Source organism: Meriones unguiculatus, chromosome 9 (genome assembly GCF_030254825.1).
Source record: "Meriones unguiculatus strain TT.TT164.6M chromosome 9, Bangor_MerUng_6.1, whole genome shotgun sequence".
Taxonomy (NCBI): Eukaryota; Metazoa; Chordata; class Mammalia; order Rodentia; family Muridae; genus Meriones; species Meriones unguiculatus.
Window position 1 is genome coordinate 69802861 of NC_083357.1, and position 12841 is coordinate 69815701.

General features: G+C 38.0%; 1 protein-coding gene across 1 annotated transcript in view; it reads right to left on the bottom strand.

Moving 5' to 3' along the window:
* Positions 1-540: 540 nt before the first annotated feature.
* Rb1 (RB transcriptional corepressor 1) overlaps positions 541-12841 on the bottom strand; it is a 133645-nt gene continuing 121344 nt past the window's right edge. The window contains exons 24-27 of the mRNA XM_021645595.2: positions 9916-9946; positions 6308-6450; positions 5669-5718; positions 541-2427 (exon numbers count right to left, since the gene is read on the bottom strand). Of these exons, the coding sequence (XP_021501270.1) occupies positions 2354-2427; positions 5669-5718; positions 6308-6450; positions 9916-9946 (298 nt within the window). The 3' untranslated portion in view covers positions 541-2353. The remainder of the gene's footprint in view (positions 2428-5668; positions 5719-6307; positions 6451-9915; positions 9947-12841) is intronic.

The following is a 12841-nucleotide window of genomic DNA, read 5'->3' on the forward strand; positions in this document are numbered from 1 at the left end:
AGTCAGATTTTTTGATCTTGTAGTTTTGTTTTTCTGTTTTTTGTACCCGTCTAATGGAGTTAGCACAGACACCTCTCGTTCTGAAGCTCAGTCTATGTCTGTAGCCACCATCAAATCCTTACTAACTTGCTACTATAAATGAGCCTCCTGTCATGTTTGGATAGATTTGCTGTTTATCAACAAAGGAATATTCAAATGTGGGAAGGTTCTGCAGCTACCAGTTGGCAGTTAAATAAGCATCTACTGTCCCATCTTGATCCTTCTTTGTGCCTTATGGTGCTGGTTGCTTTTAAGGCTTCAGTGTCTTCCTGTTCCTGCCTGCTTTTGAAAGGGTCTCATAAAGCACATAGGTTTTAAAAAATTCCATTTCTTAAAAACTGAGGCAAAAGTAACAGAATTAATACATATTAACATTCTATAAAGCATGTATGCCTCAAAAGCACATTTCTATAAACCTGAGGATTGTCAGAATGGATGAGACATTAGGAGAAAGATGGTATACAGAAAACACTTAACACAGAGACCATATCACACCAGTAAGACTCTTAACAACTAATTTATTTTAAAATAGACAAACTATTATAGAAAATAGGGACATAGCAATTTGAATGTATAGTTTTAACCAGTACAAAAACAAAACCAATAGTGCAGGGTCTGCAGCTTTAAGAAATCTCAATACAGGATCTTTGAAAATTCCTCTAATTCTGTCACTAATTCTAACTTGAACTTACTAGCAAAAGACCTAGAAGTATGGTAAGCCCTTGACCTAAAACCTAACTAATCAGTATGATGTTCATGCAAAACTTAATGAAGAAACGGGGTAAGCTGTCTATTGCTTTTGTTATTGAGATAACTATCAAACTAGTAAAACAAACTAAATTGAGGAGAAAAATAGAAGTTTGTTTTTTAAAAAGACCAGATCTTTTCAAAAAGTGTGGAGTTTAGAAAAAGTGATTTTCTTAAATGCTAGCTGATACTACCTTAAATATCACCTATTTTAAATTATACCATCTCTAAATAAGTTAATCCCACAAGATAATTTAAATACACCTTTAGGTGGAGGGGTGAAGGGAGTGCCTCTTTTTTCACTGCAGCTATTTTCATCTGAAGCTTCTGCCCAGCATCAGAGAGAACATTAAGCCTAACTTAGAAACGCCTTTGATTACTTGCAGTAATGCTGGACTAGAAATAGTGTGGCTTTGAATGAGCCAGTATTATTAGACCAGATTGGCTTAAAAAAAAAAAAAAAGATAATTGCCAGTTCAAAAGAAACCTGGAAGACATGTACCATTCCAGAGAAAACACAAATGTCCCCAACTTTAGAAGAGCAGAATAAATTGTTGAGATGCAATTAGACACTTATATGAGGAAAAAACTTGAAGGCTCCTATAGCTAACAGTCTGCTTGTGGAACAAATTAATTTGTATCTTGATTCTTCAGGACCCAGAAACATTAGAAAGTGCACTTGAGTTGTACTGTGCTAGGGTCCTCTGCAGCACAGCTGTGGCCAGACTTGACTGTCAAGTACTGCATAGGTACTTATAAATTCAGAAATCTGAGTGATTAAAGGAAAAAAAAAAAACCTGGAGTATTATCAATAATCTTCAGTTTAAAGCATGAGTTGAACGAATAAAAAATCAATTCTTACAGGTTCTGAGGTATGAAATCTGTGTCAGTAGTAAGACAGTATCATATGTTTATACTTTTTTTTTTTTTGCTTGTACTTAAAAGGTAAAATATGTAAAACAAACACACGGCACATTAGATTCTAATATTAAAATAAGCCCAATGTATAGAAAGTAGTACTTTTCCCCGGTTTGTAACAATCTGTTTCAGTAGAAGATTCAAGATAATTTGGTTGAAAGTGGACAGTCAATCAACTTGCATTTGGAAGACAGGACACATTTTCTAAGGGCATTCACGTTAAATTAAAAAAAAAATACATATAAATTAATAAAAACCAAGAGCAAACATCACACATGTGCCATGAGGAAAGGCAAAGTAGTCAGCCAGGCATAAGGAGGTTGTCAGGACCCCCTCCAGAGGCAGCCTCACTTCTGAGGGCAGCAGGCTCACGTTGGAAATGCAAACAATCTGCTTTCATGTTTTAAATGGCATGATCGGCACAAGATTCTCAATCCTGTGTACTATCAATTCTATACCATTGATTACAACATTGAAGTGGCTTAGGAATCACCCACACAAATATTCAGCTTGTACCTGCACATTTTATATCTATAACACGAGTAAACACAGCCATGAGCAGGACCTGGGCACATCCATGAGACAGAGTCATCCATGAGACAGAGCCAGGTGTCCCCCAGGATCCACAGTGTCCAGGGTCCTAAGATTCTCACTTTTCCTCCTTGTTTGAAATATCCATGCTATCATTCATTTTCTGCTTTTGCATTCGTGTTCGAGTAGAAGCTGAAAAAGCAACAAAGAATTGAACAGTGCTGAGGATGCTGGGTAAATGACCTGGGGCTACCACGTCTACCATATCCATGTCAAGTAGTAACTGCAGCTCCGAACCCTGCAGTGTCTCCCAACAGATTTTTGGTTTCCATATGGGGTCTTGCCAAATGGCCCATTCTTGTCTTGGACGCATGGTCCTCCTGTCTAGGTCACCAAGTGCTGGGATTACCATATCTACCTAACTTTTTAAAAGCCATATTCCCCTGTTAAATCTTTTCCCTCAAGTTATACCACCAGAATGTCTACTTGTTTTGTTGTCTGTATTGTATGTTTGTATATATAAATTATAAAATAAATCTGGAAAGGGTTGGAAGAGGGTGAAAATGATTAAAACACATCATACAACATTATATATATTATATATACATACCTACATATATGATGTTGTTATATATGTATGTATGTATACATTTATATACATAATATAATTAATGTATACCTCAAACATTTTTTAACATTACCAGCTGGGTGGTCGTTGGTTCACACATTTAATCCCAGAAGCAGGCAGACCTCTGTGAGTTTGAGGTCAGTCTGGTCTACAGAGTGAGTTCCAGGACTGCCAGAGCTTCTAGAGAGATGGCTCAGCAGTTAAGAGAACTGGCTACTCTTCCAAAGGACCCGAGTTCAATTCCCAGCATCCACATGGCAGCCCACAACTGTCTGTAACTCCAATTCAAGGGGATCTGACACCCTCACACGCTTACAAGCAGGCAGAATACTAATATACGTTTAAAAACAAAGCAGTATTTCTTTGTGACCAAACACAGCCATGTACATTCCTACATGCAAATCATTGCAGACCACTAGTTTAAAGATACTGGAATCAAATTTGGCCACTTGAATTACCTAGAGCCACAACTCCTGGCCTGCAGAGTGAATGCTATTTTTTTCACAAAGGTGGGCATTCCCCTGGCCCCCAAAACGTGTTTTTAAGATAGCTTAAACTGGGCATGGACATTTTAAAAGTAAGTAATTGTTAATTATGAGATGGTCAAAATCAGAACATTTAAATTACTACAACAACAATAAAAAAACAACTTTTGACTTTATGCATAAAAATCATGTTTTTAGCCGGTTGTGGTGGTGCACACCGTGAGGATTTGCTGAAAGAGGCAGAGGCAAGAGGACCACAAGTTCGAGGCCAGCCTGGGCTACACAGTTAAAAAAAAAAATCATGTTTTAATATATAAAATAAAATGGAAGTAAGACTGTCTAAGGAAACAAATGAGAGAAGGAAGGGCCACAGAAGGGAGAGTAGAAAGATGGGATGCTCTTGGGGCTGGAAAGATGCCTCAGTGGTTGAAAGCACATGCTGCTCTTGGATAATCCATAGCTTTTGGCTGCCTGTAACTCCACATATGTATATACATACATACATACATACACACACACACACACACACACATCTTTAATAATTAAATAATTATTTAGCATCTCCAAAGCTAAAATAATTAAATCTAACAAAACAAAATCTTGACTTTACAGATAGATATTTTTAATTTAAAAAAAAAACTACAAAGAAGTGCTAGGAAACAGTCCTCTGGTCAGGACTCTGCATTTAATTGCCAGCACTAAAAACAAATTACAAATACTCACACTGTCCCAGAATGACTGTGAACTTTTGACCCTCCCATCTCCACCTCACAAAATGCTTGGACTAGTGTGCATGACACCTGGTTTACCACAGGGTTGAGGATGAACCTGGACTTCCTGCATGCTTCCAAGTGCTCTGAAAACAGCTGCAGCCCAGTCCTGGCCAGCCAAAGCACAACCTGGAGTGTCTTATTTGGCTTCAGAGCATCAAGCTCCATTTGCTTGTCCCTAATTTTCCAGTTGCAAAAACATCCTGAGCTTCAGTCTGCCAGCCACGGAGCCAGCCATGACTCCATGTGTCACCAGGAAGTGTACTGACTATAGTGACAGACCAGACCTCTTCTCTAAGGAAAAGACATCATCTTACAGCTTTCTGCCCCTTGTAACATGTGGTTTGTGGGCTTCAAATTTTGTTATAAATGCCCTGTCCTTCTCATGTCTCTTAGTGGGGTATACACACAACTATTTAAAAGATAAAAAAGAAATGTGTTGATGCCTGAAACTAGTATTTTGAATGCTTAGCATATTTAACTTTGACTCAAACAACATACCTCAGGGAAAAAAGGCTTTAAAAACCAGCCAGAAGTACAGTTCTACTGGGTGCTTTTTGGTACAGCTAGCATCTCCAAAGCTTGGCTGTAAATCCCCATCGTACTCACTGGCACAGACTCCCACAAGCTCCTAAATATTTTTACTCTTCCAAGTCCCTTTCTTTGCCTTTGATCTTGCACCAGGTACAGTCACTACCACAGCTATGTACTTAAGACAACCAGAAACACTCAGCAAATACTGCCTCCTTCTAGCTACTTAATATTTTTATAGTCTCATAAAAGCTTAAGATAAAATCCCATTTGTCTTACTATTCCAAAAATAGTTGATTTGTTTTATTGATTTGCTGTGTGTACACGTGTCTGCCTGTTGCAGTGCTGTAACTCAGGATCCTGTACACAGAAGGCAGCAAACACTCTGCCACTCAGTGATAACCCCTGACCCTTCCATTCCAAATTCCTGTCACACTGACATTTGGAAAATTACCTGATCTTAATCTTAAAGATTTTCATTTCCAGTAATGAAAAACCTTGTCTGAAACTATCTCAAAGCCTTCAGATTAAGGGCATCTAAAAAACCCCTGTAGGTTTATGCATGTTCCACTGACAGCCCTAAAGTTGTGTGCATACCACCAGCACTAACTGGACTCAGTGGATATTAAAAAGGAAGAAGGATATTAAGCTGGGAGTGGCATCTGCGGGGAGTAACCTGGGAGGAGAGGGGAGATGGGCAGTGAGGAGTGGATATGATCAAAATACATTGTATATATGTATAAAATGTCAAAAAATAGTATTTTAAAGTACAGATCAACATCAGTGTAAGACTATTCAAAGGCTCTTGGGAAGTGTGCTGATCTTCACTTTGTAGTACAAACTTAGTCCACCAATGTATAAGGTAAACAGTATACTCCCATTTGAACTACAGTTTAAATGTATAAATAACTCTGCCGCCTGAATGAATAATGTGTGGATTTCGTCGCAGAGTGAAAAGACTTTCTCAGTGAAAGCGACTGCTTCTTCCTTGTATGCAAAGCCAGGGAGTGAGTACTTACTCATTTCTGCCAGTTTCTGTTGGAATTTGGACTCCACTGGGATATGTTTACTGCAGATTGAAAAAAAAAAAAAAACAACATATATTTCAAAAGCATACATGCAATTTCCTAGTAATTCTGCTGCTTTCAGTGACATTTTATGCCATCATTTTAGTTTAATTTCAAAAGCTTCCAAGTTATCTAAAACAAAGATGTCATAAATTTATTTTTAGTGGTTCTTATAAAGCAAAATTTAGTGTTTTTCAAGAGTGAGAATTTTTAAATTTAATGTTAACACTAATACATTTGTATCAGTAGCTATGTAAGGCTATGTCTAGACTTCTAATACCTAGGTAGTCATGAATTTCCAGACGGCATCAGATCTGCACGGTGCTTTCCAGGTCCTATTCCACACTAAGCTGTTTTCTCTTGCTTTTCCAGACAAGGCCTCACTGTGTAGCTCTGGCTGCCTTCAACTCCCAGATATCCACCTGCCTCTGTTTCCCCGTGTTGGGATAAAGGCGTGGGCCACCTTGGCTTTCATCTATTCTTCTTAGTTGTTTTCATACAGAAAGAGCTGACAGGACAGGGCTGAGACTGCTGTCTCTCGGCCTAACTCTCCACTGGGACCCCGGGAGCAAGTATCGCCATGGTTCCTACCTCCCATCTGCTTCATCGGATCCCTCGATGTCAAAGCGCAGCTTTTTCAGTGGTTTGGGGGGGTTGCCACCTTCAGCACTTCTTTTGAGCACTCGGTCACTATTACACACCATTTGGTTTATTTTCTGGAACTTCTCAGAAGTCTATAAATTATAGAGTTCTTATTTTAAACCATTAAATAGCAACATTTTGAAGTTAGCAGCTACAAATTTAATTTTGAATGTCAAAAGTCAGAAGCAATTTCATTTTAATTCTCTGCCTTACTGGACTAAATGACAGCTTTTTAAAAGAATTAGCACAAATATGCCAATTCTGCCTTCATTAAATACCCATTCCTCCTGAATCTTCCCGTCTTTTCCAAGCATCTCTGATTTTCTGTCATTGCTGTGCTGTCAAGTATGTCAGGTGTGCTGTGCTGTTGTCTCAGCCTGTGGCCTATCGGGGCTCACCTACACATAAAACCAGAGCTTTGGTCATGGAAGCAGTAGAGGTACATCAGATTTCTAGAACTGAAATTTAAAAATTTAAAAACTTTTTAAAAAAGTTGTGATTTCGAGTTACAAAGCGAGAGGGAAGACCGCAGGAAGTACGATTCATTTCATGAGGGTATGATGACAGGTCATATGCTGATGCAGTACAAACTGTCACTGAAAGGTTTTTAACTTGAATATTCAAAGAGTTCACAATTTTAGTCCAGGTAATATGACGGGACATGATGAGACCTGATAAGAAGTGCCAGAGAGGCACACCACCCCATCTCACCAGTAGATACATATGTGGGAACAGTCCATCTCCCAACCTCCATTTCAGGACTGTCTCAAGCACGCATAGTACGTGTTAATTGAGCCAACAAATGAAGTCAGATGTTCAGAGAGAGGTTAAATGTGGGCTATTGGTACATCAGACAAGATCAGCTTCATTTAGTGAAAACGTATTTAGGGTATATATTCAACATGACAGAAGCTAAGTCCCATGGCTCTATTTTAATGTCTAGATTAGTAGATGTTTTCTCCACTGTTTTACAGGTGGTAGATAAGCAAAAAGCTTCATGACCTCTGTCACAGGATTTGCATGGTTCCACAAAGCCTCCTTCACAAAGCCTGGCAGCTGTAGCTCATCTTGAATCAGGTATCATAACACTGAATATTTCAAACATGGACTTTTACATTTAATGTAGCATACAACCTTCAACCTACCTCTAGAGCAGTGGTTCTCAACCTGTGACAAACCCTTTGGCAACCCTCTGTCCCTAAAATTCTTTACAATACAATTCATAACGTAGCAAAATTACAATATGAAGCTGCAATGAAAACAACTTTCTGGCTGAGGTCAGTGCAACACGAGGAGCTGTATAAAGGAGTTGCAGTACTAGCAGGGTTGGGAACCACTGCTCTAGAATGTGCTTTCATGTGTGCACACACGTTCGCTCTCTCCTGCCATTTTTCTTTCTCTACTTTGCTTCCCCCTAAAACAGCGATTTTGCTATATAGCCCATGCTGTCCTATACAAATCACCAAGCAGCCAAAGCTCACCACAAACTTTTTTCTTTTACTGAAACTAGACGTTGTTCACACAATATATATTGATCACATTTCTCCTTTCCCAACTTCTCTGTGATTTCATTTTCCCTCCCATCAGAATTCATACACTGTCTCTTTTTAGAAAACAGGCATCTAAAGAATAGTAATAAGTAAATAAGATAAAATGAACTAAAATAAGACAAAACAAACAGAAGAGCAAGAGCTAAAGAAGAATCACAAGGTACACATACAGATGCAGAGACACAGGCTTGTACACATAAGAATCCCTTAAAACCACAAAATCAAAAGCTACAATGTCTACACAAAGAACCTACAAGAATATAAAAACAAAACAAACAAACAAAAACTCTGTAAAGCATTATGAGACAAAGAACTACAAAAGATGCCATTGAGTTTACTGCTGGGCATGAGACCTGCCCATAAGGGTGGTTTGTGTCTTCAGAGAGACTCCATTAGAGAGAACTGATTTTTACTTTGCAGGTAACCACAAATTCTTGATCATCCTGCCTCAGTCTCCCAAGATTACAGATGTATACCACTGTGCCTGGCTCCTCATAAACCAATTATTTAAAAACAAATTATTATTATTATTAGTGTACAATACATGTGATTGTAAGCATGTACACATGCCAAGGTCAGAGGACAAACTTTTGGAGTCACATTTCTCCTTCCATCTTTTATGTGGCTTGTAGGGATCAAACTCAGGCAACTAGACTTGTTCAACAAGTTCCTTTACCCTCTGCACTATCGCACTATCTCAGTTCCTTATTTGTCAGAGAAAGACTAGCATTGAGAGGAAGCGAAGGAGGGAGTGGACAAGTGGGGGTGAATAAGTAAATGAATGACCATTAGAGCACGTGTGGAAGGAGAACAGTCGGTAGGGCCATGCTGCTAATGTGAGGGTATGGTGCTTCATTTCAAAGTACCTCATTTCAAATCATAAGTTACTGATTTTCAAAACTTCTAGACATTTACATGAGATTATATACATACATACGGTATCAGAAAGGTATGTGGCCTTTGTCTTCTGTTCCTGCTCCTAAAACCCTGGGAACTTCCCAAGTGATAATGACAGGACCATCTTTTGTTCTAATAAAGAGATCACTTTATGGGTTCTAATAAAGAGATCACACCAGTATGGGGTCAAAGTGTCAGCCAAATCGTGGTTAGAAGCTGAGAATTTTCAACCACAGTTCCTAACTTTCGGGGTGGAGAAAGTAGAAAGAGATTTCGTTTATCAACTATTTGTACAAAATAGAGTTCTTTAACATCAGGCCTGGGAGAGCTCTGGAGCTGCTCAACCCTCAGGTACAGCTTAGGAACCCCAGTGGATATCACCCTATGTGTCTCTTCATCCGGCTACTCATCTGCATCTTTTGAAATAAACTAGTAATGGTCAGTAAACCATTTTCCAGAATTTTGTGAACATTCTAGCAAATGGTCAAAACAGAAAGGAAAGGTGTAATGGGGATTCCTTGACTTCTAGGCAATTTGGATGCAAAACTGGTATAACCCAGGAACTTGCCACTTATGACTGGCACCTGGGAGAACGTAATGACCCGAGCCCTGGAACCTGTAGGATCCAAAGACAACTAGGTAATCAAGTCAAACTGAACTGAACTGGATGACTCCAGCGATGTATGGAGTTGAAGAGCACACATTTCACTCTAGGAGTGCTGTGAGAATAACACTTTATGTATGTATATAAATGACTATTTATATGTATATTATATAATCTCAGAGAAATGTTTAGAAAAGAACTTGGAAGTTTACCAATTATGCTATGATTCAAAGTTAAACCTGATTTGAAAATAAATGAGATGTCTTCCTCAATTCTATATAATATACATAGAGGACATATCTGGGCAATAGCATCTTTAAGCTCAAATTATGGAAATCTATTTCTTTTATAGCTGTAATATAAATCACTGATGTCCATATACATATAGACAACAATGAAATACCAAATAAAGGACGATGCAGGAGCACAGAGCACGTGCATCATACTGTCCAGTATATTTTAGGTAACATTCTATGACACCATTTTTCATACAAAGAAATACTCACCCCAAATGATTCACCAATTGAGACCAAGATTCTGTCAAGTTAAGATAAAATGTGAGTTAGTTGTAAAAACCAGACACAGACTGTGCAGATGTGCAGAGATGAACATAGATGCATCACTCTCAACCATCACAAGTCAAAGTTCTCTGGCCCTGCAACCACCGACACCTTATATCCACTGGGGGACTGTTGTATGGGTGCTGGCGCAATTAAAACATAACCAGTCAGAGGGTTTTTGTTTGTTTGTTTTTCCGAGTTGAGGATCAAACCCAAAGCCTCAAATATGCTAGTCATGCATCCTACCATTGAGTTACGACCTCAGCTCTCTTAGATTTGGAACAAGAACTCTGGGTTTGCAGAGCATAATTCTGCCATGGCCCACATTTAAAGAGGAGGTCTAGAAAGTTTTAAGATTATCTTTATGGTCTTCATAAATAAACAACTGTAACTTCGTTCTAATTTAAGTTATATTTGATACAAACTTACAAGTCAGTAAACAAAATTTAAAAGACCAGTAAGATGGTTCTGCACACAGAAGTACTTGCAGGTGAGCCTGGTGACCTGGGTTTAGTCCCTGAAACTCACGGCAAGAGAGGATGACTCCAGCAAGTTGTGCTCTGACCCTGACATGTGCACAGTAGCATGCATGGGCCCCAAGTAAATAAAGCAAATATAAAACAAAACAACAACAATAATTTTTATATTAAAAAGATCTGGTGAGATGGCTCAGCAGGTAGAAACAATTGCTACACATACATGGAAACCTGAATCTCACTGCCAAAACCCACATAAAGGTAGGCAGAGAAGAACAGACTCTACAAGGCTGTCCTCTGACCATCACATGTGTGCCACGGCATGTGAGCCCCACTCTCCCCAACACATATAATTTAAAAATTTATTCTTATAAAGTAGTAATCAGACTTTAATTAGGATTTATATTGGTATGTTGTAAATGCTATATGTTATGTACCCTATAATCAGAGATCCTTATTATTCCATTTGTCTTTATTTTAGCCATACTGTTTATAGTTGTGTTTTATTTCTCATTATAGGGGGTTAAAACTAGGGCCTTGTATGTGCTAAGTGCTCTATCACTAAGCTACATCCCAAACCTTCTCTGACCTGTTACCTTGAGACAGGATCTTACAGAGTTGCCCAGCAGGTCATAAACCTGTGATGCTCTAGCTTTAGCCTTCTAAGCAGCTGAGATTACAGATCTATCTTACTGGACTCAGTTATAATTTATATTTTTATAATAAAGTTGGAAAGGTATTTATGTAGCTCAAAAATATTTGAAAATATACACATGGAACAGTAGCAATGTAGATTTATTGTTGATTAATCAGAATACTAAATATAATGCATGAACAGAATGCTAGGGTTAAGATTCTCTAAAGCCTTATCAGTAATTTGCCGATTAGGATGTTCACAGTGTAACTCTTTCTAAAACAAGCACCAATGCATGCTGGGCATGGTGGCTCACCCTGTTATCCAAGTACTTGGGAGGCTGAGCAGCAGTAAGACTGCTGTGAATTTGAGGCTACCCTGGACTACATATTCAAAGATATAGTTTCAAAGAGGAAAAAATAGTAATACAGAACTGCTTTCATTAAGATCAGCAAACAGACATCATTATAATCATAATATGGATTAATTATCACTATCAGAAATTTCCTAAATATACATTGCCATGTCGTGTAGCAGCATGGGGCTGTGTAAATTTAATTACGACATGATATGACATCTTAGTGGGTTACAGTATGAGGTGAAGATGCCTATACAGATAATCAGATACAAAAAACATTAAACAAATAGAGAGGGATCCAAATATACATGGGAGCTTTCCATCATATTTTCAATTATTTTTTACTTAATATTTTTCTACACTTGTGAACTTTTATCACAAGTGTACGTTACTTATGGAACTAAATGTCCTCAAAAGCTAATAGAGCCCTTTTCTCCTCATTTGCTTTTCTTGCCCACCAGGTACAAACTACATGTACTAAGAAATTTCTGATGAGACTGCAGTCATTACAGTAGTTAATTGGCCTTCTATTTTATAAACATTAAGCCAGTTTCAAATAGACCATGATAACATATAATTAGTAAAATGAAGGACTTCAAAGCAAGAGATATGACTTGTCATTGTACAGAATATTTCATCTGAGAATTTTAAAACAGCTTCACATTCATTTTGATGGCCACAGTGCCCTTCTGAAACAGAAATGCCCAATGTAATGTAAGAAATCTACTGCCAGAATTAACAAAGGTGGATTTTCTTAATTGATAGTAATCTACACTAAGACATCTTTATTTTAAAAACTTATTATTAATGTGTATGTATATGATCTGTGTGTATGAGTATGAACAAGCATATCAAAGTCAAAGAACAACTTGGAGAAGCTGTTTCTTTTCATCATGGATACAAAAGTCAAATTCAAGTCATTAGGTCTGTATGGCAAGTACTTTTATGGGGTCCATGTTGCCAGCCCTTATGATACCGTTTTCATAACAAGAACAATACTAAGATCCATAGAGTTTACAATGAATTTAGAATAAAGAATCTGGGTGTGATGGCATGCACTTTTAATTCCAATACTCAGGAGATAAATGCAGGTGGATCTCTGAATGGGTAGGCTGCCTGGTCTACACAGCAAGTTCCAGGCCAGCCAAGAGCTACATAGTGAGACCCTGCTTAAAATAAATTAATAAATATTGTTAAATTAAAATGAACTATTTTGATGGCATATAAAACTATTAGTGTTTTGAGGCACACCTAAAAATTGGTTCTCAACCTATGTACAGATGAGACCTCAGTAGCAGGATAAGCTCATGAGTAAAAGCGCAAGCCCATCCAGGTAAACACATTTTCTTTGCCCCCAAATTCTTTCATACATTTACTTAATATATATAAGGAATTTAGATACTC